This window comes from Calonectris borealis, chromosome 11 (genome assembly GCF_964195595.1).
Source record: "Calonectris borealis chromosome 11, bCalBor7.hap1.2, whole genome shotgun sequence".
Classification (NCBI taxonomy): domain Eukaryota; kingdom Metazoa; phylum Chordata; class Aves; order Procellariiformes; family Procellariidae; genus Calonectris; species Calonectris borealis.
The window spans coordinates 16,864,279-16,891,458 of NC_134322.1; the positions used below are offsets into that span (position 1 = coordinate 16,864,279).

At 37.5% G+C, this 27,180-nt stretch overlaps 1 protein-coding gene across 1 annotated transcript in view; it reads right to left on the minus strand.

Annotated features, from left to right (window-relative positions):
* Positions 1-632: 632 nt before the first annotated feature.
* THSD4 (thrombospondin type 1 domain containing 4) overlaps positions 633-27,180 on the minus strand; it is a 307,104-nt gene continuing 280,556 nt past the window's right edge. The window contains exons 11-17 of the mRNA XM_075160230.1: positions 22,455-22,584; positions 20,528-20,732; positions 17,801-17,974; positions 8,028-8,201; positions 5,156-5,335; positions 2,191-2,335; positions 633-775 (exon numbers count right to left, since the gene is read on the minus strand). Of these exons, the coding sequence (XP_075016331.1) occupies positions 633-775; positions 2,191-2,335; positions 5,156-5,335; positions 8,028-8,201; positions 17,801-17,974; positions 20,528-20,732; positions 22,455-22,584 (1,151 nt within the window). The remainder of the gene's footprint in view (positions 776-2,190; positions 2,336-5,155; positions 5,336-8,027; positions 8,202-17,800; positions 17,975-20,527; positions 20,733-22,454; positions 22,585-27,180) is intronic.

A 27,180-nucleotide genomic window follows, 5' to 3' on the forward strand; every position in this document is an offset into this window, starting at 1 on the left:
ACTTTTTGGCAGTCAAGTGTATATATATTTGCTGCCTGAGGACAGGAAGTTAGTTAAAAGTACAACTGAGAGAGCTTAACAGTGACTCTAATGGACTGAAGTAATTAAAAAGGTATCTTAGAGTGCTAAGAAACTGATGATAAATGGGTCTTCAAGGGTCTAGTTCTTTGTGAAGTCATTTTTCTCATGTGCATGTTTCATTGATTTAGTCGTCTAATTTAAGGCAGTCCAAAATACCAGGCAAGAGTAAGCACTCGGAAAACAATACAGCAGCTGTATCCATGCTGGTCAAATATCTCCAGTACTTGCCTGTGATTGAGTTAGTTTTCATTAATTTCACAATACTAAGGCTGGTATGTTCTTTAAATAATTATCTGATGAGCAGGTGCAAAGTATAGTATCATTAAAAATTAATGCTTTAAAAAGATCATGGGTTTACAACAAACATTTTAAAAAAGATAACTGCACAATAACTGTAACTGAAAGGGTGTGAGATTTAACCATAGTCTTGATGTACTCAGCAATATAAAAAACCATCTCTAAGAAGCTAAAACCTGCTGTAGTCAAAGCAGTAACACTGTTCAAGCTCCATCCAAAGACTGACACTGCCGCTTTGAGTAGAAGAGTATTTGTTATCTGCGTCCTAGAAACCCTGATTGTCTGTTTGCCACACGTGTACAGGATGCACAACAGGCTGTTTTGTAATAGGTGTAGACACAGAGCCGGGCCTGAACCACCACGTTGCAATTGTAGTATTTATCTTTGCAGTTCTCATCTGTGGAGAAAAAGGAAGAGAGAAGAAACTGAAGAAAAGAGTATTAGAGCAACAAATAACCAATCCCCTTTCTTTTTACCATGTAAAATATCTTGGACCTGTATTTAAACATTCATTGTCAGGTTAAAGCAGGCTACCTATGCAAATAAGTTAGATTATTCAAGTTTTTCTACGTTTAATATAAAGATACATAAAACTGTGAAAGAAATGTACCTATCCCCATTTATACTGTTGTGGGGTTTTGCAGAGGTTTTGTTGCTGTTTTTTTTAAACACAAAATTTGTCTTGAATAAAGATGATAGGAAAGTCTCTAGTATTTGTCACTTAGGTACCTGTCCACTTCATTTTTAGATTCACAGGTACTAATCTCTTGTGGCAGTGTACAGATGGCACCAGAACCTGCAAATGTTATTTTCAAGTATTGACGAATCTCAATACTGGAAAATAGTAAACCACCTCCCTCCTTACAAATATTACAAATGGTTTAAAATAACTAGATTAAAAAAAGACAGAAGTTGGTGTTCTTAACATTCCCCATTTTTCTAAGCTGTTAGGATGTGGTCTATCCACATTTTGAAGTTTTCCTTTGCAACCAACAGGGTTAGAAATACTTTTTAAAGTGACAGCTAAGACTTTCATATGATCATGTATGTGATCACAGAAACTGAGGTGTAAAGAAAAAGACTGAATGACAAAACACTAATAGTAGATGTAAAAATAAGCAATTCTGTACAAACCTGTTTTAAATAAAGAAATAACACAAATACAATAAAAAATTTTTAATAATATTGGTATACCAGGTTTTTTATATAGTTAAATTATGTTGAAGAATAATTCTCAACTGAAAAGTGTTGTAGAACGTTAGAGTTAAAACTGTTTCTAATACTTGCATCTTTCTTTCCCTAGTCATTCTCATTACTATTAAAATCAAATCTGTATGAGATGAATGACTAATTCCAATGCCAAATTATGTGTATGTGTATATATATAAAAGAAAATTGCTTAATTGCCCTTAATGTCTTAGTTTAATGTTACTGGTTCTTATAGAACCTGTTACCAAATACATTATATCACACACAACCCTTTTTTTGTTTTAAAGACTCTGCAAAGAGAAACCTTTGAGAATGCAAGGAGGCTGCATAAAAACACCCTGTATGTACCGTTTTCACAGAAGCAGATTTCTCACATTCTCAGCAACTTCAAAAGTAAGCCAGTTTCTTACATGTTATAAGGTAAACGTTTTTAATCAGAAATGGAAATCTACTTTTACATCATAGAAGAGAGCTGTATTTTGTGTAAAAATAAAACCCTGAACTTGATAAAGAAAACATACTCTAAAACCTCTGCAAGATTATTAAATATTTTCTCCACTAGATGGAGTTCCATAGTTAAAACAGAAGCTTCCTCTTCCTTACCTATTTCAGGGGTACAGTCTTGTGTATTACATGGTTCTTTTTCTTCTGGTTTAAGCTGTGGATCACACCGAGTACTGGCTGTCATGTCATCTGATAGACATCGTACCTCTCGAACCCGAAATCCTCCTTCACAGGATTTGGAACACTGAAACACAAAAGCTGAAGTTCATGAAGACCATATGAGATGTGCAAATACAGAAAGAAAAAAATGGGAACCTTGAAGCCAGACCCAGATATCACTGTAGCCTTTTATCAACTTCACCACTTCTGTTGTTTTTTGTTTTCTAACTATAAAGTCCTTAACATACAGGTGCAATTTCGTTAAAGGTTCAAAAACATTTTTGACCACAGGGGCAACAACTGGACAAGTAAACGTGGTAGACACTGAGCAACTGAAAGCATGCTAGATTATTTCCCTTTCTGAATTACTTCGCTTCTTGCTTCTCTAATTAGTCTTGTTCTTCTCTGCTTATTTATACATATCTCGCAAATCTACTCTTTCCACAGTGTTCATATTTCTTACTTCAAGAACTTCCTGCACTGAACTTTACTACTTGACTGCACTGCCCTCCACTGCCCTTTTGCCTCCATTTATATACAATCAGGAATAATTTTAATTGCCTTTTTTCTAGAGCTCAATTATTTTTTCACTTCTTACAGCACAACAATTTTACTAAGCATTAGAGGTTTCTTTGAATTTCTAAAGAAAGTATTTCTGTGCTCCTTCACAGTCTGTTATGAAGCCAGAGACTTTTGTACTTGCTTGTCATGGTATTTTTAAAGCCAATTATTACACATTTCTGCTCATACTGAAGCAAATCCCCTGTTGACTGCAAGAATTTCGCCTGAGTGAGGTCTTTGAGATTTGGCTCACTGTCCAGTTTGACCTAAATGCTCACAAACTTAATTAAACCTGGGTCATTTATAATGATTAAAACCTTAATAGCCCCAAACTAGTAAGAATGTTTTCTTTCTGACTTTTTTGGCATAATTATTTCTTCTCCTAACATTGCAAAAACAACTTATCACCATCATAAAATCAGATATTGTAGCAAACTAACTAAAATATTCTCAGTAATATATTCTTAAATTGCTCTTTCAAGTACAACCTTTCCCCACTTTAGAAAAGACATAGCCCTGTGGCGACAGTAATAGAACACTTGCGTTTTTTTATATAATTACTCTTGTTACATGCCTGTATAGGATATTGTAATTATCCCACATCCAACAATAAAACTTCAGTTCAGGTTTGTAGAGATCTTAAGCACTTAAAATGGAACCAAGACAGAATTTAGATGTTACGTACCACACACTATACACAAAACCCAGCATTCTGTGCTAGCCAGCCATTTAATCTCCATGACTGAAAGGCCACGCCATTTATCCTAGGTCATATAAAAAGTCTGCCGAAGATATGAACTGAGCAGTTTCAAAACCTAGTACAGGGGCTTTGAACCAGCTATTCTGCTCACAGCTGACCCCATAATCCTTTCTCTTCTGGTCTAACAGTAAGAAATACCACAGACTCTGTGGAGAATTGAAAAACGCTTAGAGTAAGATCTTGTAAAACCTCAACTAGCATACGTATTCATTCCTATAGTGAAGATGGTCACAAAGGCTTAGACTTTTAAGGATTTTTAGACACCACTTCTTAGGAAGTAGGCAGTAACTAGGGATCTCTAAATACCTATCAGATTCTGAGTCTTAGCACCTTGTTTCTTCTGTGCCTGCTGAAGAGAGCATATATTTTCACTTTCAGAAGGAATCTATCTGCTGCATTCTATGGATGCAGATGGCTGTCTCTCTTGTGGATACACACCTGCAGGTTTACATTTGAAAATGGGTTTGTTAATGGGTTTGCTAAGGGGAAATTATTTAATCTAAACTAACGGCTCAAAAGAATCCATAGAATTTCCAGCAAAATCAAAGAACATACTTCGATCTACATGGCTTTATTATGAGCCTAACTTGGATACTATTTTCAAATAAACATCTATACTTGCAATTAAGGAAAAAAAATCAGGATTCCCTTCAGCTGATTTGTTTTGTTAAAACTGTTCTACCTTCTCTTCTGCTTTCTAGTGCTGCCAGTAGGCCAGTCAAATAATTGAGCATTTAGTAAAAGGGAAAACCAAAATAATTTCTCTCTCTCGCATCATGTGGATGAGGTATTTCCAAAGGTTCCTGACTAAGGGAACTCAAACTGAAGGCATCTGAGGTGCTTCCACATTTCAGAGCTGTCATTCTGAATTTGATTAAGGCTCAAGGAAGGGAGTAAGTTACTGCATTACATATGATGTCCTCTAAGTAGTTTTCACATAATTTTTCATTCTAAGATGACAATGGGCTTTCTGATTTCCATTTAAGAGAAAAAATGTTGATTTTTTGTAAAAATCCAGTAAGCTTTGCCAGGTATAGGAAATGATGGAAAGATAGATGAACTCGAAGCATTTTGTGGAACTGGTGAATGTAGCTGGTCCACTTCCAGAGGAAACTGAAGATACATGAAGCTTTACGGTAAGTTTTCTCTCAGTAAAGTTCTAAGTATCACAGTGAAGAGTTTACAGTAAAATATTATGGTAAAACTGACTTTAAAAACTGAATACATCCCTCATTCTTTATTAAATGCTCCTTAATTTTAATGAAACTAGAGGTCTGAAAAGAACTTCTTAGTGCACTACATAGTCTCATTAAGCGGCAAACCAACTTTATAAAACAGGAAGATTCTTGGAAGAAGAGATCAGTGATGAAAAGGCAACTATGCAATGTCTCCTTCTAGTCAAAGTACTTCCTAACTTTCCTAAGCTCCACTGGCTATAAAGAATATGCTTTCTTTTTAGTATCATTCCTGTGCAAGATTAAGTCAATTTCATGATCAACGGTTTTATCCAAATGGTGTTCCCTTTCAATCTACAGAGAAAAAGATGTATCAAACAATAGATACAGAAAAGCATGACAGACTTACTGTGCTCCATTCTGTATGAAACCACTTAGATCCACAGGGTTTGAGGTAGCAGGATTGCTGGCTGGGAGGTTTTTCCAAATATGAACATTCATAGGGATTCAAAACATCAAAATTACCTTCAGTTTTCCTAACACAAATGACTTCTCTCTGTTGAGTTCCACTGCCACATTCAGTAGAGCACTGCATCAGAGAACAAAAAAAAGTGGTGGAATTTGTTATTCTACTTATGTCCTTCAACTTGTTTCCAAAGTAACATGTTTCTCCATGTTATTTGTTTCTGAAATAAAACACCACACACATACACACACATATAATTGCATTTTAAATTAATATTCAAACAGGAAAATTTGTAAAGTTTTGTTTATTCCCTATTCTTGGACACATACCTAGACACTAACATCCAAAATCCATTTCCTTACTTTTATATGTTCTTTCCTCAGTAAAATGAACTTAACTGTATCTTTCCTTCCATCACTGGCATATGTGTGACTTGAAGAGAAAGGAAAAGGGTAAAGTATTCTTTAAGTTCCTGCAGTAGGGTTTTTATCTCTCAGAACCACAACAGTAGCCTAGATAAACCTTTGGTTATTATTATTATTTGTATGTAGTACTAACACAGTAGCCAGCAGGAACCAGGATAAGAAAATGCTGAAGGATATAGTAATGACTTAATTCATCAAGTGACTACTGATTGTAAGTGTCAGGTATTACATACTTAATTTTTAATCTTAAAAATGGTTACAGTTGTTAGAACTGTACTTCTGTGTATTTTTATTCCACATGGTACCACAGACTCAAAACATATTTCTAATTATTTTTATGAAGAAGAAGACATACGACTGTAAGTGTGCTTTTGAAGAAATCTAAAACTGTACTTTTACCTGAGCTACAAAAAGAAACTGGTATTTATTCTTCTAATAAAAAGAGAAGCATAACTTACTTTCTCCATAAACAGTGTTATTGCTTCTTGCTGAAGCAGGATTGTATGCACTGCACTGAACCTTTGAGGGTTATAAGGTTAGAGCACAGTTTTGCAGCTTTACAAATCCCCACATTCTGTGTGGTTTTTAGAAAATGCCTTGATCTGCCAGGGTGTTCTTTTCATGTTTGCAAGTATCTATGTGATGCAGTGTTGATTCCAGTTCTGAAAAGCAAATTTGACTCACATGGACTCTTACTGCCCATTTAAAGGTTAAATACACACACAATACTGTTCCTGGCACTTGTAAAAAGGTTTTTAGAAGATGATTCCAGCAACATATTGGTTTCTACGTTGCATAAAAGGACTACGATTTTCAAAGGCTTTTTCTAGCCTAAACCAATCAAATGTTATTAAAAGTGGGGATTTTGTTTATATTTTGGGTGGAATTTATGATCCCTTTACCAGATACTCACAAAAACTTTAGAGCTGAACGAAGAACCTTGAGATGAATGCACCCAAATAAATTCTACAGGAAATAACGTAACTGCACTTTCTTTAACATTTAACATCTCTATCACTGCTCTCTTTTAATGGTTCCTCCAAAAGACAGTATTTTAACATTCAGCCTTAGCTCTAGCAGAGCATAATACAAAAGGTCATCCACCAGTGCTCCCTCCTGCTCCCGTCTACTGACTGTCTGCTTTCATTTTGGCATTTAGAAGTCAGGATTTGGCTAGTAGAATAGATGTTGTCAGACACTTCTTTGAGATAACATACAGCAAAGACTTCGTACCCTTGGTACGCATCACATAATTCCATCTCATGCAAGGAAAGAAGGTGAATTAGCTTAAAAGAACAAGAAATTGTAAAGGATGGAAACTTGCTTATTCAGAACAGAATGGGGAGAGTTAGGATGACCTTACTGAACGCTTCTCTCTGGGGTAGCAAGAATGGATACAAAGGTCCTATTCACCTGCATGGAGTGGTGTAAGTAACAAGGCGCAGATTTTATCTGTTATTAGAACTTCAGCTAAGTATGTTTTAAATCTGAATTTGCTATTACTCTTATGCAATACAAATAATTATCAGTTACACTTGAAAGCATTAGCGTAGTAGTAGCCCTGTAATCTCCATCTCAGCTGTACCAGTTTAATTTCCAACTCCTTATCACCTGGAAGGATCTTGGAATCTGAAATGCCGTGAGTTAACAGCACAGCCAAGAGACTTTTCCCTAACAGCTCGATGAAGTGCTGGTACCAGCAGTCCGAAAGGCTCTCTAGGCTATATGAGAGCCTACACAAAGGGACGTAAGTGTCTGGGCACCAGTTGACAGCTTCTGAAATGCCTTTGTTCCTGACAGCAGAAACGTTTATGTAGAACGAGAAGGACTATTGAGATGTGGATCAAGGGAAGAATTTACCTTGAGGAAAGAGCATCAGGATACAGGCCACTAACCAAATTTTGTTCTTTTCACCTATTATCATGAATTTCAGCACAACAACAGTGAAGCTAACTTTTGGGTTTAGTCGTTGTTTTTTGTCTTACTTATCTTTTGGAAATTCCCCATATATATATGTATCCCTGCAGGTATGCAAGATCACAAAGGCTCTATCTTTAAAAGGTGCAGATCTGTTGCTTTAGCGTTCACCTGAATATGCTAAGCAGCCTTCTGTTATCTTTCATTTTATAAATACACTCGGTCAGTAGATGAGAAATGAAAATGAAGGTACAGAGGAGGAGGAGAACAAAATCTTATTTTCACCAAAGTAAAAAAACAACAGGTGCTAAAAAGTATTGAACATCAACTCAGCAAAATACAGAAAAAAAAATCCAAATATTCCACAGAGATGTAGAAATACCTTATGGCACACATCTTCATTGCACAAAAATAAATTTTTTAAATTAAAATACCAGCAGAAAACAAATACATATGTTAGATATAGAGCTTACCTGTGTCCAGCCCCCAGCAAACCACTCGACTTTACCAGCACAGGGTCCATTATTACAGGGAGTTGTTTCAGAGGGTCTGTTATTGCCACAGCCTTCCAGAGGCAAACTGCTGACATGGTTCGTCATACAAACCACTGAACGCGTGCGGACTCCGTCACCACATTCCGCAGAACACTGGGGAGCAAAAGACAGAACATGTTCACTACTCGGTCCTCCAGACTGCACAATGAAATGAGGAGAAGCGACAATCATAAAAAGTAAATTAATTTAGTCGATTATTTTTACTTGTAATTCAGCTGTAGCAAATCGTCTTACAGTTTCATACTTCTGAATACACTACAAGTAGTACCTGTCCTTTACAGTCACAAATGAAAGAAATTGAAGGATTAGGGAAGAAAGAAATCTATTTTTTATAGTTTTGTATTAGCTTTCTTACTTTTCCTTCTTTCTTCCTATCTGTAAATTCTTTCAGTTTTCATTTTATTCATCTTTTTGCATACCAATTAATAGATCTGAGAAGGGATAATTTCAATAAGCAGCTTTTCAGACAGCAGTTGTATTTCAACCTTTGAATTGCTCTATGAGTTTCTCCTCCAACCATTCAAGCTGTCAGCCACGTGAACTCTTACACTGGTTAAAAGGACGAGGCTAGGAAGACGCTGAGGGCTGTGGCATTGGCAGTAAAATGACTGCATAGCGCATTCTGGAACTTTTCCATGTAACGAGTTGACAGAGTATGACAGCACAATAAAGTAGAAAAATATCAAATTTTTTGAAAGGTGGTTTCAAAAGATTCAGGTAAATCCTCAGCAAATAACTGTAACTACCACGAATTATTGCCCAACCTGTTTCAACTGTAAGTTGTTAATTAGTTTTAGCAGAAGAGGTGGCCATAGAAGTTTATGTAAATTCAATGTTGCTTTCTAATGATATGACTTCCCAGTAACTAACATTCACCATTCTCAACTTTTCACTGCTAAATTCTGAAAGCTCTTAATAAATAGTGATATGCAGATTCTTATGTCACATATTCGGAGATAGTATGCATGTCATCCATAAATCACGCAGGATAAATTCCATTTAAGCCCTTACAGTTTAGTCATTCATCTACTTCAGTGGGAAAGTCTCCAATATTCCACTGTTTTGGGCAGCACCAAACTATTGACATTTAAAAAACAGAAATATGCCAGGGAAATAATCAATTCTTGTGTTAGACTGTTTTTTGTTGCTTAATTCTTTTTTAATCTTCCCTTTCTTTCTTTTCCTCTTAAAATGCATTTGGCATTTCATGTCTAGACTGTTAAAATAAAGAAAAACCCATGTGCAGCTCATTGAAAGATATATATATAATTGAATTTAAACAAATACAAACAATTATATTACACATGCAAAGAAAACCACAAATAAGTATGTAGTATATGGGAGAAAAAGATGCATCTGATTGACACTTCAGATTTTATTTTTAACATACAATGCAATTAGTTAGAAGAAACTGTGTATTACTTCCACAAAGAACAGTACATTCCTTGTGAATGAATGTAACTCTGTATTGGAACATTTTTTTACATTTTATTGAATAAAAGTAGGAATGATTCAAAGAACTGGTAATGAGACACAGAGTTGACCACTAGCTTGATTTGGCTCCCATAGGTTGGGAGGGTTCACATCCAGTAGTTCAATGACAGAACAGCAGATGCCATGATAGATAGCACCATTATTAATAATGGGATTAACCAATACAGTCATTCATCTTCTCAAGAGACAGACCAGTGACTGAATGTACAATTGGTTGCAAACTACTCTTCTTCACTCGCACTGAAGAATAGTGCTTATTTGTGTGAAACGTAGTCATGTTATATTTATTCCACGGATACAGTATAGAAAAACATTTTTCCTATCAGCAAGTTGGTTTCTTTTACAAGATGTTCAAACAGAAGGGCAAAGCTTTACTGAAATGGAATCCCTAGAAAACTAAAAAAGCGATTCAACTTTTTACAAGTCATTTTTTAAACAAACAAAATACAATTTTGGAAAAACTAGAAATTCAGAATTTAAAGAGATGCTTATGTACTCCACAAGAATAGGAAAAAATTGCTCATAGTTTGGAATGGTTTCTTCCTCCATCTGCAAGATCGAATAATTAAGCTTCTCTTAAATGATGCCTACAAGTAACATAATGAACCTTTTTTTGTTGGTGGTGCACAACAAAATTTTCCACTTTCACACAGGTATGTAAAACATACTTACCTCCTCAGCAAACCAGATCTGATGGCTAAGGAGGTCTTTTCAAAGTAAACTGGCAAAATCTTGAAAATACAAGAATGATGTAAATTGTGCTAGTAGTGAACATTTTCCTGTTTATGTAAACTAAAACTGAACTAAACTAAACCCATTTCAAACAGTCTACTGCTAGGTAAACTGACTGCTTAACTGAGCCCCATAGAATGGCTACCTTTCAAACCCACTCTACAGAAATAAATTTTGTGGCTGTTCATATTCTATCCTCGGCAAGTATGTTCAATTACATTATGCATAGAGAACTATGCATATACTCTGCAAATACTTTTCTTATTTCTAAGTAATTTTCATTTGACAATCTAATTTGCTTTTCTGCTTTGCAAACCAGAGCTGGGAACAAGTTTAGTCTATAAAATCATCCAGAAAATCTCCATAGTCTTATGTTTTAAATGATTATGCATGAACTAGGCTTACATATCAAATAACAAAGGAATACCAAACGGGAAGGTATAGGGTTGTTCCACCCTCTGCTGCAAGATTTCACTACAGATTAACTACCCTCAAAGGATTTACAAAGCAAACTTAAACCTGAATGTTTCTGTGTTAAGTATTTGGTTTTTCATGGTTTTTTCTTCCTTTCGGTAAAAATCTTCCATGTGAAAGCCATGATTTCCAAAGCCCAAGGCAGGGAGTGGGGAGTGTTTGGATAATGAATCCTCTCCCTTTGGTTTTCACAATTGACACACCCACTACTTTCAATTTTGTGCCATTGATTTGTTGCATTAATACATAGTAACTGCCATAACCTAACATTGTATGACATGAGGAACTTTCACAAGCTGCAACTTCTCTGTTCTGGTCCTATTATTAAAGATATTTTGTTTCACTGTCTTGTTTTAATTGGCAGAAATTCCTCCGAAACCTTAGTCTGTGGAACACCCTCCCTAGTTTTAAGGAGTCTGCCATTTCTCCTCTTCCTGAGGTCCTTCCCTCATGAGTTCAGTTTCAGAAGCTTTCCATTCCCATTAAAAACTAAAACTAAAAAAAAAAAAAAAACCTAATCCAGTGCTCTGATAGGTGTCAGAAAACAACTGCAACAGCAGTCCAGGAAAATAAGGCTAGTTCCTGCAAAGGGACTAGCAAGTGGAAGCCTGAATTTTTCTCATAGCCACAGGGCACAATAGAGCAAAAAAACTCTTTAACCGTGCCAGTTCCCTTTCACTAATGTGCCAGCCCTACTCATTACCCTCAACTGGGGCAACAGACCACAAGAAAGAGGCAGCAGCAAATCTACCAGAACTCAAGAGTCCTTTCACCCAGGTCTCAGGATCATTGCTAGCCTTAATTAAATTTTTAAATAACAACCAATTGAGTTCCAGTAAAACGCCCCCATTTGTGCAGGATTTCTGTCTACCACACTTTAACCTTCATCATCTTAATTATTCCCCACAAGATAGTAAAGTTTTTTATGAATCATCCTCCTGATGTTACACTCCTGCAAAAAATAAAAATGAAGATCTATGTTTGAAATGCATTTATGAAACTCCTTAGCATTATTTGACCTACTCTTAGAAAACCCCTTTCAGAAGGGATTTTAGAAGGATTATGTAACCTTTGTTTTCCCAATAATAAATTAAGAATTGTATTTCAGAAGCTCACTTCTGCCGCAGTTCCAAGACTGGGGGCACATTTTCAAAGGACATAAAACTGTTGAGAGCAGCCTTGATATCTTAACAAAAAAAAACCCCAAGACAAAACACCAAAGAAAAAAGCCCTCCCAAAACCCCCCAAACACTAAAAAAAAAGGGGGGGAGGGGTAGTCAGAAATCTGTGTCGCCAAAACACTTTCTGATACCCGATTTAAATTATTTCCCTTTAGAGTGCATCTATGCATACAGTAGGTGCTGGATCAGAAGTCAAACCATCTCTGTATTTAGTCTAGCGGATCCATGGTATCCTTCCAAGGTAACCAAAGTTTTGAAATATGGTCTTAGAATTTTTGGACACTTCAGCTGGATGATTGCTTCTACATATGCACTGTTACTTTCTTTATATGTAATTGGTAACACTGTTGGTACTTACATGTTACTAATGCTCTCTGAAGTAATAACATGAGGGAACAGACTTCTTCACTGCTCTGGCTCATACAATAAATATCACTTGCTTTGAGAGCTGTAAGGACTTCTCAGGGCCTGAGTGCATCAATATGCCTTCCCGGCCCTGACCAGCCTCACCTCTGCCCCTGGCCCAGGGTCTCCACTGAACCTCTGCCCTGGTCCATCAGTCCCTGCCTGAGCTTTATCAGAGATGTGCCTGTCCCCAGCCACAGCCTGGGCTCGGGCCTCATGGACCCCTCACCCTGGGACTCACTTCCCAGCTTGACCTTGACCCTGCCTCATTACCTGCCCCAGGATAATGGGCTGTGTCCAGCCCTGGCCACTGTCACTGGACCTGAGCTGTGGATTGATTTCCCAGCTTGACCTTGGACCTGCCTCATCACCATGATCTTGCCGGATGCTCTGGACTCTTGCCTCTGCCTGCCCCTGTGGCCTGCCCTGCTGTCCTGACCGGGATGCTGCGGGCCCTAGCTGGCAAGGCTCCCCCCTGCCATGCAGACTTTTATATGCTGATTTTCATCTAAAGCAGCCGAATTGTGGCAAAGAGAGATCAGCTCTAGAGAAGAAAACAGAAATCTCTGTTAGGTCTTGGCCACCCTTCTACCAATGTCTACTTCAAAACTCTCCTGGCTTCAAAAATCTCCTTGCAACGTGTTTCATTGCAGATCATGAAGTGAGTAACATATTTATACATAAGGAATGCAAAACTTCTATTTCCGTATGATTCCCACATGAAATCAATGGAAAGGGGTATTTTATCTTAATTTTATACTGAAAACAAATAAATAGCGATAATCAAAAATAACGAAACGCCTGCACAAACTCCATGGTGCTCTCTTTTCCTTTGTTTTGTTTCACGATCCAGGAGATTTTATATGAGCTATCCAAATTTAAATAAAGAACAGTGAAAGAAGAGTGTGAGCTACAATACTCATTGGTGGTTCCACATTTGACTGGTCAACAAACCCACTTGTACCAGTTAGGTAATGCTTTAGGATTGTGAGGAATAAAGCGTTGATTTTTACGAAGCATACTACAGCTCTCTAATGGAAGATATTACAGAAGAATCGCTGTTACTCCTTTTAATGAAGAGTGAAATCCAGAGCATGCGTTTGATCTGTTTTGATTTTGTTCCCTGATGTGCAGCATTTTTCCTTTCTTCCCAAGATTTTATTTTGGCCTCAGAATCTCATTAACATCTAAGAATTGCTTGTATTTTGGCTTCTTTTCTAAGTATGCTCTAAACATAAAATGAGAAACAAATGAACAGAGGAGATGGCAATGAGGAATAAACAAAAATGCAAGAGGGGAAAGCTCCAGTTAGCTGGAAGGAAACACTGGTGAGTCTTGCATTGCTGTAAATCAGGAGAATGCAGTTTCCCGCTTCTGACCCATAGGAGAAGTAAACTTTCCAGCAATTAGAGCTGTCAAAGAATCAGTCATGTGAAATGTTTGCAAGAATCTCATCTGCTCCCATCAATCCAATTTTGTTGCTAAGTTCAGTAAGGTTCACCAGCTTTACTCTACTGATTAATGGATGCAGTTTGGTGGAACTCTGCCGTTTTAACGCAGTATGACATCTTAAGAGAATTATGAGACAGGAAGCCATCTTTCTACACACGCACATAAAAGTATCACAAAAGTTTGTCCAGACTCTCTATAATCAAAAGGGGTTAAAGATCATGTAGAAGACAAAACCATGAAACTTAAGTTAATTCTCTTATTTATACTCAAGATAGAGCAGTAAATGTAAAGACAGGCACATACAAAGTAAGATGAGTCTCGCTTTGCTGCTAGAGACTTTTAACCTGTAATCTTTCTGACTGAAATGAGTAAAAATTTCTGCTTCTTTCAAGACTGAGCCTGGGGAATTTCAGAATATGGTGTTTAGATCTACTTCAAAGACAAATAACAGAGCATATACTTTCAGAAAATAAGGATTTGTTTCTTAAGGACGAATTGCTTTCCTTCCTTCTTTCCTTTACATGTTCCACCAGTGTCCACATGGTAGCCATACAACTCATAAGCTTTGCAGGTAAGAGTGTGTGTGTAACATACATAACATACTCTGATACCTGTTTATCAAAACAACTCAAATCAAGAACTGTATTGTTTTAGGAACATGGAGGTTTTTTTAATTACTCAGGATTAATTATATGTATAAAGAATCAGTCTGTGCAGAAACTGAATCCAAGAAGGTCAATGCCATGGGGGGGAACAGGTGGGCCATAAAATACATGAATACATGTTGTGGGAAAACAAGACGGGAGAACATGGCGAGAAGGCAGCCAGGCGTCACTTGCCGAGTAAAGCTACATACAGCCCACCCTGGGAAGGAGACACAATTCTTACACACAACTCTGTATGTACTCTGCAGGTTTCTAAGTACATGTATTTTGTACTGCAGAAGTTACGTTTAGGGAAATTTAATGATGTAATCTTCCTATTCAGAACCACAGAAACTATTAATGAAAATGAAGGCAACTAGCATGATTTTGCCTCAATTAAAACTTTGCAAGGTTTCAGTAAAATAAGAAACCCCAAAATCTTTCCAAAATCTTAATCCTAAATTAGATCCTGTCCTTTTCTTGAAACTCAGATGTGACTATTCACCTCTTTCTCTCCCTGTGTTAAAGAATAGCCTTGTCAAATTCTGCACAAATATATATCAGTTATCAAATCCTGAAATTTAACATCTGTTGGCAGCAAAGACAATTGTCATTTTTATGTTACTGTGCTTTTTTTTGACGTTTCTCTAATTAACCAAGGCTATATTGTAATGCCCCATGCATCACATAAATCCGGACATGGAAGTCTGATACCTTGCTGAAAGAGAAAGTATGTGCCTAACCGATCTCTGACAGGCCTCTGGAAATCTCTACTTGCTGCATGTGCAACAGTACACATTAAGCGTTTGCAAAATGAGTTCAGAAAAGTACAGGCCAAGCCTTCTCTCATGGCTGTAACCAAGTTTGAACTCAACCATTTCAAAGTTCCAACGTTCTCAAAAGTTATGATAAGTTCTTTTACCTCTTATTTCTAGCCATGGCTGAAATGTCAAAATACAATGGGAAAGACTGTTCTGTGGTATTTCCAGCTGGGACTTGAAGTAGGCATGTAATAAATCTCACAAAGAACGTCTGTTCTTGTGAGATTTCCACCACAGTTTTGCGGACTCAAGAGGTTTGAACAAGCTTTCTTTAAGTATTTGAACTTTTGGCTGCTTATCTGAACCATTTGTGGCTGCCCATCGCTGATCTATGCTTATTGCTGAAGTGTGGCTTGGCTTAAAGTACTTTTTAAGGAATTGTTTGGGGAAATTACACATGCAAAGTCCATACACCTGGGAATGCCCATTTCCATTCCATGACAGAATTCTCCTCTTGTCTTTCAACAGGAACACACTCCTCTTCAAAAAATGAGAGACTTCTGATCCTAAAAAACAGCCCTCGAAAGGCACAGTAAGAAAGCTAATAGCCAGAGGCCAGACTTTGCAAAGCTACTGACTACTCCTATATTCCACTGACTTCCACGGGAATCACTGCCACTAAATGTCTCTGAACATCTGAGTTAACAAGATACGTGTGAACCTTAGAAGATTCTGCACATTCTAGCCTGAATCTACTTTTTTCCTGAAATAAGCTGTTCCCTTCCATTCTCTTTGTGAATCAAACTCCAAACCCACTGCTGGCAGAAGTGATAGTGAACAATGCCAACTACAGTAGCAAGCATTTGGAAGAAATTAATTTGTACACTTATATAAGCTGAGAAGTTAACAAAATCCATTCTTTACTCTCTGACCCTAAAATGTTTGTGGTAAGAAAAAACGCCAACATTTTCCACATTACCTGCTTCACTTTTATGTCTCATTTAATACATATAAATAAGCATAATAACATTCTACAGTCATAACCTTCAGCTACAAAAACTACTTTTAATTCTGCAGAGGACAAAATACCAATGTAGAATAATGAAGAAAACATTGATGCTAGAGTCTTCACTGGAATATGTGTGCTTTATGTGGTGGAACTGCACTAGCTGATAGTAGCTGGGCCAGCTTTTTCAAGAAAGATGTCTTTGAGGGTAGAATGCATTTTTCTCTGTTACTTGTAAAATATCAAGTTTAATAGCACTGTACAAAGAACAGCTCTACAAGCTAAAAAATAAATAAAAGGCACTGCCATTTCCCCTACAGCAAAAACCTTGCCATTTGCACTAATACCTATACTTTACCTGGTAACTTTCTGCCCACGCTATGGAAGAGCATACACTGAATGAATAACTGGGAAAAAAGTTCAAATGAGAACAACAAAGATTTATTAGTGTATAATTTTTTTTTCTTTATAAAATCTATTTTAGTTGTTTGGAGGCTGAAAATTTTGCAGGCCTTTAGTTGTAGCAAGAGTCTGATCAGCCTTTTTAGAATTATGTGACATACCAGGTACCTGTCCTACTTGTGAAGTTCCTCCTCCTTCTCTGCATCTAAAACGTGTGGAAAATCTTCTGAGTGCCCAAACTAATGCATAACCTATGAGCCAGACATTCCTAGCTTTCAGAGACACTACCACAAAATGATCTAAACAATGAATCCATGAAGTTATGAATGTAATCTTACAGCTTCAGTGATAAATTTTATTATTTGCCTGCCAAAACAAGCAGTCAAAGAAAAGGGAGATGCAATCAGGATTTTACAGACTGAAGGCTCAACTTGTCTACAGATGAAATTGATATGCAAGCATCCACAAGAGGGACCAAAATACCAGGCTCTTCTTAGCCCATGTTTGTAAGCCTTTTAATGAAAGCGTATAAATATCACTACTGAACAACAACTTTGAGCCCAATCACGAAACAAGGTAAATCACCGCTGTTCTTATTGCTCTCATGTGGAGAATCTAACTCATTGGAATAAAAAATACATCCATGTTCACAAAGGACAAAGGCCTGCACCAACCTTGCCTGAGTTTATGAAGTTGTTCCCCTCTTTTCACAGCTATAGGATAATTGTTTTAGGGCTTGAACTTAAACTCAGACATCAGGCCTCAAACCTACATCCCTTAAAAAAACAGTAGGGAAACTTAGAGTCTGAATCTTGAGACTCAGGGCTAAGCAAGGCAGAATAATAAATCTCAGCACACTCAATATTTTGGGAAGTTCAGACACAGAGCCAATTCTAAATCCAGATGTTTGGCCATGTACCCACACGCTTGCCCTTTCCATGCATTCATGTATCTAACACAAACTCAAGATGCCCTTGGGATCATTATTTTTTTGTTTGCTCTTGCCTGTTTAACAGATCAAGGATAAACATGGAAAATAAGACCACTCCTTTTATGGCTGTACAGATGTATATTTTTTAATTCCGATGTACCTAAGTTGTTTTAGGAAGATTTGGCAGCAAAAGGTAATGAGAAGCCTTACCCTGTCACTCCACTCTGTAAGGAACCAGCTCTTAGCACAGGGACCCATGTCGCAGTTCTCAATATCATTTGGCCGCAGCTTCATGTTACATTCCTCATCATCAACAGTGTCTCCAAGGTTGCTGACACATTTCACATCTCGGGTCCTCTGCCCCACTCCACAAGGCACTGAACACTGTAACAAAAGGGAGGTTGCATCAGGGCTCTATGCAAGAACTGCAGTGGCTTATCAGGGAGCTGGGAATGTACAGCTCATTCATTCTGCTAAAACATCCACAGAACTACTCTAGATTGCTAAGAATAGGGAATAAAAATGCACTAGTAGTTTTAAATCATATTCTCAGTCTGTGGTATTCTACAGTATACTATGCAGATACATTTGGGAAACATAAAATTAAACCCTATCTTCAACAGGCCATGCTGCACCTTATCAAAATGAACTGCTGGTATTTGAATAGCAGGCTGACATATTCTGCATAATTTTGATCTTGACCTATAAGCAGATATGAAGGAAGACAAATGCAAAGAAACACAACTTCTGAATCCCTCTTACAAGTAAAGGCCGCCTTCTCCTGCTCTCTTTTCTTCAACCTCAGAGAACGCTGACAGCTATTGATATCTCTGCCTGATGATGTAAAGCATCCAGATCATGAAGGAAGATGGGTACATAATTTTCTGCTGTGTATGCATGAAATGTTTTGATGAGTCCTGTAAACACTCTAGAATTAAAGGGGAAAATCTCTGGGAATTTGAAGATTAAAGACCACAGTACCTGCATACAAGGGTACCTAGCAGAGCTTCCAAAGGCAGCCTCATTGTTTTTTCTTTGCTTTCGAATGCTTAATCATGCCTATTATATTTACATGTCAAAGTTATTCATCATGTAAAATATATTCCCCTCAGCAAGATACCTCACAGACTTCACCTTCAGATTGCAGTTATTTCTCCAACTGTTCACTCTAGAACACTGGCCAAAACCCAGACTAGATGTGTGAGGTCATTAAATAGTAAAATACTAATAAAAACAAATACCTCACTCCTTATGTCATAAAGGGGGCGATTTTCCAGAGTTACTCTCAGAGTCTAGTCTGCTGACTCCAAACTTGAAATTACCACAATGCCATTTTTTCTAATCAAATTTAGATAAAAGTTTTTGACATTTGTATGTCAGAAAAAATGGTAAGCACATTAAAATCTTACGACGGGCTTATTTTTAAGATCACAGACCTGTCTCCAAAGTGAAAACCTACTGTACTTCAGTAAGCACAAACACAAATAAATGTTCTACTGAAACTAGTTTGCAAACTCAATTGCTCCTGTCTTTATGATGGATCTTCCTCATGCCAAGAACTTTAATTTTACTTCCAAGAGAAAATTAATCAATTTTATTGGAATTACGCTGATATTCAACCAGCTACAATTTCTAAAGCATTTGTTTAGCTTGATTTACCACATGCAGTAACCCTCTAAAGGCTTTGTACACTGAAATACTTCTCAAAATGCAACAACACACAAAACCAGCTCCCCTTTCTCATCATCAACACAATAAAATAATCAAAACTTTACCTTTAGTATCAATTTTACTGTCCTTTAACTCCAGATGGATTTTAATTCATCATGAATAATAAATTAACCAACCAACATATCTTTACATTTGTCTGCCTAGGTATTTCTGATTTTTTTTATCAGGAATAGATCAACATATCACAGATACTTCATTACTAGGAAGGTAACAATTCCACCATCAGCCTCAGAAATGCAGCAACTGAGGGAGTTAACTCACATAGGCTTTACCGTGGGGGAAGACCCACTATAAAGCCACACTAAGCCTGCTGCATGACTCTTCAGCCTACTGTGACTGTGTGGATGGAAAGCTGCGCTGCTACTGCCAGTGCAGCTAGCCCATGCACAACACACCACGTGCTGCGACATGCATTCCAGCACAGGCTGGGGGAATTAGGAGCAAGGAAGCACTTCAGTAAGGAAAAGAAGGTTTAGGTTCAGGGTTTAAGCTGGAATTTTTTCATGGTCTATCCACCCACATAATTCAGCAAGTCTAAAACTTTTTTGCTTTGTTTCATGGCTAACTGAAAAGGATTTGTTTATCACTACACCTAAAACACCAGGATATTTTCTCTTTCACACAATGGCCATGAAAGTATCTAGGATGGTTGTCAGGTTGGCCAAACCTTCTGTAAGCAACACAGAAATTAGAGTTTAAAACTGCACCATCCATATTTATCTGAAAGTCTTGGCATAGCCTCAAACCAACTACAGTAACAGCAACTACCGATTCTATCCTTAATGCATACATAAGGTTAAATAACTCCTGGAACTAAACTCTACATGCTATGAGAAAGAGCAATAAGCTTAGCACCACAGGCAAACCTATCAGGACTCTCCCAATTCCACTTCATATAGTATTTAAAAAAAATCATTGCTCAGAAAGCTTGTGTTCTTCTGTACACACACATCTGCGTGTTTTGTACTATTCAATTGCTCTTTTTCAGCTTGTTTCTGGTTGAACGTTTCTGAATGAACAGTAAACTTTAATGGTCATAATTGAGCAGCATTTTCTTGAACTAGGATTCACATATTTCCAAGGCTTTTCACATTCCACTTCCTTGTTTCAAACAAAAACAAATTCCATGTTTGATTAGTGATACCTGGAAGAAAATTCTTATTCTTTTCCGAGGTTTTATGCCCCACATTAAGCAATCATACTTACTGAAGTCCACTCTGTCCTAATCTGCCATTCACTGCAGATCTTCAACTGGCAAGTGCTGGTTGTCTCTGGTTTCTCCAGGTGATGACAGCGGTATTGCTGAACTGTCAAGGTACGATTGGCGTACATTTGCCGGCATAAGATCTGTCGATGCTGCATACCAAGGCCACATGTTTTGCTGCACTCAGACCACTCCCCTATATCCCAGCTAAAGAAGGAAAAAAAAAAAAAAAGAGGTTGTATTTTTTCAGTAAAGATTTCTCTAATACTAATCTTAACACAACTCGAATGACATGATTCTGATGCTGGTACAGAATCTTATAAAATAATACTTAAGCCTCTGCATGCATAACTTAATCCTTTATGAAGACAACATTATATACTTGTAAACAATCTACTTGTAGTGGTTGATAATAATAAGCACGTGTACAGATTGCACAATTCATGGTTTCAAGACATATTACAAACATTAATTAAGCCACTAATAGCTGTTTGTTTTTTTAAAGAATCTATCTGTAATATATATTATTGCTCTAATGACACTTCCCAAAAAGCTAAGATGTGTTGCATAAAATTTGTCTGCAGCAGGCTCTAAAAAAGGACAATATCACAAAAATCACGTAATACATGCAGGCATTCATTCATCAGTAAAACTGAAGTAGCAAATTATAAGCAATGAATAAATAAATTTAAGTTTAGAAATGAAAATAACCCTAGATATATTCTTCTTATTCCAAGATTTCACTGTATTTATTTAATCACTTTTGTACAAACATGTCATTTTTCCCTTTCAGTTTTCATTTCAAGCATGAAGACATACACAAATAAGGGAAGTATCCGAACTGTTCACACATTTTATTTCAGAACACTTGTGGAGAGCAAGCAAAATCTCTGTATTCTTTTTAATAAATATTTACATATCTTTGTTTATATTCTTGATATTATCCTGTGTAAACAAATGAAGCTGAATTAATGAGTTGTTAGAAAGAAAAAGGTGAGAAAAATGCTGGGTGAGAGAAGATGTCTCCAAGTAAACGGCTTCAGAAGTTCCTGAGTATCCAATATGCACCAGGAAATTGCTTGTCACAGCACTTACACCATTAGAAACGTCTGTGGGATAAGGAGTGGCCACTTGCTGCTCAGAAAAGAACTGAAAAATGTAACCACAAGAGAGATGGAAAATACAGCTGCTGACCTGAAATAAAGCTGCTATAACGGCAACTGGGTTTAATCCTCTCTCTTCTTGGTATACACCCTGGATTAACTGACTTTTTTTTTCTTTTTTTTTTGGACTATTTAAAAGAAGTTGCTTAGCCAATTGTAAGTCACAGTCTCCTGATGGCAAGTGTCTTTTCAGAAGGAAATGACACCTAAGTTGGTTGTATTAGTGTGCTGGAAACAAGGACTATCACTTCAGAATCCAGTCTTCGAGCTGAAGAACTACTGAATTCCAGGAAAGAGAGGTCATGTTTATGAGGGGGCTGTTGTGAGCACTATTGGCCTAATCTCATCTTTAAATATGGCACCATGGAATGAATGGGTGGGTACTACAGCACACTGATCCACGGTGGAGTGATATAACCCGCAGAGCCTCTTCTTTAGACAGGTATATGCAGAAGCCTGTCACTTGAAAAAATGTACACATAGAGAGACCACGTATAGTGTGCATGCCTAAACAATCACACAGATTTTGAGAAATTACTACACTCGCTTGTTGCCAACTTCCCTTTTGTCTTCTCTGAATGCTATTGCTCCCTGTGAAGGGGAGGGCCACCAACAACTAAGGAAAAAAACATCCACTACACTTTATGACACAAGTGCGTAGTACTTAGAAGTTCAAACTAGTTTCCTACTTAGAATAGCCTCTTTCGCATGCAAAACCTCAATGACATTGGCTTATTTTCACTTGACTTAAATTGTAGTATCTTACAAAGCTGGACATGGGAAGAGGTTGCAGGCCTCCTCTTCGGGAATGGGTTTGGTGCTGCTGTCACAGTAACTCTCAGATACCTCCTCGTGAGTGATTCTGTTGACGCAGTGGAAAACTGGGTACTGTGACCCTGAAATGAAGAAGAAAATTAGGTGATGCATTGCAAAAGATTCTGCAGTATAAGCCATAACAGTAGCATCCAACACTGATGCAGAAAGGAAAAGCATAACTCAACAACAGGAAATACAGACTAAGATTTTATCCAAAATTTCCAAATGTGAGTTGAATGCTGTATTGTTTACATTGTAGCATTAAGGGAATTCCTTAGTATATAGAAAGTACAGCATGGCTCCTTGGTCTGCATGAGATCTTTATATTGCAGAGAGTACAAACATTAAGTATTTAAGCAATTTAAAAAAATGCGGCCAAGTGGCCACAACACAGGCTTGAGAGGAAGACAAATTTAGCAGTCAATCTGTTGTGCTTCTGGAAAGAGACTGAGCGTCCTTACTTTAGAGTTACGTGGTGAGTAAACACATAAGAATATTATCCACTTTACCTGGTTTTTGAAAAGATTTGTAAGTCTAAGACTCACTAAAAATTACTACTCTCCATATTTAATGCTCAGTCTTTAAATAATTTTCATGCTAGAGCAGAAAGACAGAACTCTACTCCTATTACTGTTGCAAATTGACTACCAAAATGATGACAAAGAGCAAAGTGCTAACATGCCTACGTGTATTTGGCAAGTGAAAAGTTGGAGTACATTAACAAGTTTCCTGACACAGGTGACGGAGGAGCCAACCTGGAAAGGTGCTCCGCTAGACCTGATACACAAAAACAAGGAAGCTTTGGCTGCAGTGACCATGAAATGGTACAGTTCAGGATTCTAAGAGGAGGGAGCAGGGCAAAAAGCAGGACCACAACCATGAATTTCAGAAGAGCAGACCCAAACCTCTTCAGAGATCTGCTTGGAAATCCCATGGGATAAAGCCCTAGAGAGAAGAGGGATCCAGGAGAGTTGGTTGATATTAAAAGATGACCACCTCCAAGCTCAAGAAAGGTCTGTCTCGACAAGTAGAAATCAAGCAAAGGTGGCAGGAGGCCTGCATGGATAAGCAAGGAGTTCCTAACTAAACTTAGACATAAAAAGGAAGTACAAGAGGTGTAAGCAGGGGCAGGTGATCCTGGAGGAGTACAGAGATGCTGTCTGATTGTGCCAGGATGGGGTTAGGAAAGGCAAGATCCTCCTGGAGTTGAATCTGGCAAGGGATGTGAAAGGCAACTCTACAAGTACATAAACAGCAAAAGGAAGACTAGGAAAAATTTTCTTTTTAGTTCTTTTTAGAAAGTAGTACAAAAGTCTGCTGATTCTCTCTCTGCCATGTTTATAGTGTGTAAAGTGGCAGCAACCCCTCCTCTCACTGTGGTACAGCAACGGCACAGGGCACCTCCGTGGTAATAGGAGCCGTTTTGTTACAAGAGGAACAAGGCTCAGCCAAAGTGGTCACAGTACGACCCACAACTGCCAGTTCAACCACTTGAAGCTAGACCCACTGACTTAAAAATTGGGTGATTTTAGTTGGTTTAGGCTATCCTACAAGAAGTAACTCCAAATGACTAATTATTTATTGGTATTGAAGCCTTATTAGTGTGGATACTCAGAATTATGCAGAGGAAGAAACCACGAACAGGAAAATTAACTCCGAACTGAAAGAGAAACGTTTTGCTTAGGTTAGACCTAACTTTCTTCCACAGAATGAAATAAGCACAAGTGGAATGCTATTCAACCAGACAAGCAGATACACAGTTTACACTTCCTCCCACAAACCTTTCCTGTAATGCTTTCCTCCTTTTCCTGGAATGCTTTCCTTCTCAGATTTCACGTTTGTCATTTTGCCTTTGAATAAGGCTGTATTTTTAAAATAAAACTATACTGACTGATCTTGATATTAACAACATACTTCAGAATTTAGGGAAATACAGTGTACAACCTGATGACAGAGTCATAAATGCCTAATTCTCAGTGTTTGCAATCAGAAATAGAACAAGATAAAAAACAAAATTCAGGTGGTTTAAGCAAGCACTTTTTCAACAGAACTCATATTGCTCACATTCACACTGCTTTTGTCTGTAACACCTATGTTTATCTAGGAAAGCTACCACTCTATCTCAGGAATGCACCCTATATAACAGCGTCTCTAGATCAAGCATCGGAAAGATTACAGAAAAGTGGGTTTTTTCCCATGTTACTGGCAAGGTAGCAAGAAGCAGGGCACAAGTTATCAGTACAATAGCTTCATCTTTCTGCAAAACAGACTTTTCTTTTCCTTAGATCAAAATATATGTCTGCACATTTACAAAAACCAACTGCCATGCCTCTGAGTCAAAGGCAAAAAGAAGCCCCATCTTGCCTGGAAGACCTAGACAATTTGCACAGAAAACTCAGCTGCATCTTTGTTGGCATTTGCGTCTAAAAAGAGTGTAGAAAAGGGCTAGGTTGTAACAGTTAAAGCTTACGTACCTCAAATGGGGGTTTACTAAAGCCTGCACTGTCAGTGACACTGATTCATAAGATCATTGACACTACAAGTCTTAGGCCACTGGATTGAAGATCAGTTTTCTCCATCTTTCTATTTCTAATTATCCACTTGAACTTGCAGTCTTTGTCTAAGATCTGTGGTTAATTACCTCCTGGAGCTCAAAACCTCTATAGATTTAATGGCAACTGCTAAATAATTTTTTAAATTGCATTATCATATTTTGAAATTAACAATTCAAACATCTCATCCTGGGTTTACTGAAATCAATTGCCTTTGTCATGCAACCAACACGTATTTCTGTTTCTTGTGATCAAGAAATAGAAAGAAGGGAGATCAACACATTCAGCCATGTATTCAAAAAAATATTGCACCAGAGATCTGCCGTAATTCTAAATCATGATTTTATGACTTTAAATAAAATAAGGGTGGCCGTAGTTGATGGTAACTGTTGGCTGGCACACTTCAATTTCAGGATAGAAAATTTAAAATTACAATTCCCACTAAAGTTGTACTTGTTCAATAATTTAATTCTATCAACAGTAAGGCTTTGTATCTCACCAGCTAACTTACACTGATACTTCAGAAAAAGCTATTATATTTTCTGAAATCTAAGGAAAAAATCAGCATTTTGCACTCTTTTATGTCCTTTCTAATTCTTCTTTAGAAAAGTGACAAACATGCTGCCATGACTGATAACAAATTACACATCCCAAGTCATTTCCAAGGTGTAAATAACAGTTTTAAGGCACAGGCAGTCCTCAGAGAAGATTAAGTGAGGTACTACTCCTGTATGATCTTTCAGACAAAATTTAGACGAAGTTCCTGTGGTTCCAGGACTGGAGGAATTTGCAGTGCACCAGCCACAACAGAGACGGAAGATGTGCTACTTCACTTCCCTGACAGGATGCGGTGGCGGTTTCCACACTGTCCAAATTTTAGCAGATCTATTCGCTCAGTCATCTTAAACGCTTCTCACACCAAGATCACAAGGAATGTTCATAGAATCTCAACAGTGTCAGGATCCTGCTCTCAAGGTCCAGTTTCTTTTGAATTTAACTTGATCAGAACACGCACACATTCTCCAAATAACGGGAAAAGAGATACTCATTTTTGACAGTTCTTTTGCTAAATTTCATGGAGTGAATTTAAGCTGTATAGGAGGCTGAAAGATACCCTTTGAATTCTGTTTTCCTACAATTTTGCTCTCATCATTTTGACTCAGATTTCATTAATACCACTGCCAATAGCTACCACATCTCTGAAGAAATGGCAAGAACTATGTTCAAACACCCATAATGTCCATAGGAAATACAAGAACCAAGACTTTTATGATGTAAAGGAAGAATGCATTTACCCTGATGTGTTCCTGCAATTGCATCCTAAATTACCTAATTTGGATACTAAAATTCACCACGTATATGACAATCCACACACTCAGCAGGTGATACTCACTGATTGCTGCTAAACAAAAATCAGGTGTAATTAAGTATTCTGCCCATATGACTTGTATTAAAGACACAGAGTGTATTTAAATGCCAACCAAAATAATTCTGGTTTACATTCCCTCCTTTTCTCCACAAAAAGGCTGACTTAAAAAAGTCTTCTGACTTTTATAGGCTGTATTTTAGCTCTAACACTTTTGCAGTAATTCCTCCAAGGAAAAAAGTTTTCTCAATATACTGGGAAGCAATTTTGACTGGTATCAATATTGGTGGATTTTTTAGCTCTATCTGTAGCTATAACATGGACACTCATCTGGCCTTGGACCAAATTCGCAAAGTGCCCTCTCAAAGTGATTAGGAAGCAAGTGTTCTCAATGTATATGAACTGGTGACAGGCAGCTGAGTTCCCTCACTGGTAGGTCTTTATTTCAAAGCTCTGCGATTTTTTAAGGTATGGTGATGGGTGGCTATGTTAGTACAAAAGATTTCAGTTTTAATATCACAAAAACTTATTCTTCCAAAGAATTGTTTGTGCTATGCATTATTGAGTACGTGGTTGTTGTGAATGTCTTAGGCAAAGATTAATCTGGCAAGCTCAAAGTATCCACCACATCCCAAAAGCTCACTAATTACCAGTCCCTTTCCATCCCTCTTCCATCCCACTTCTCCCCTATGAAAACCTCATTTTTCTGAAGTCGCATTATTGCTGTTCCAGCAATATCCAATGAGGCAATGATATGG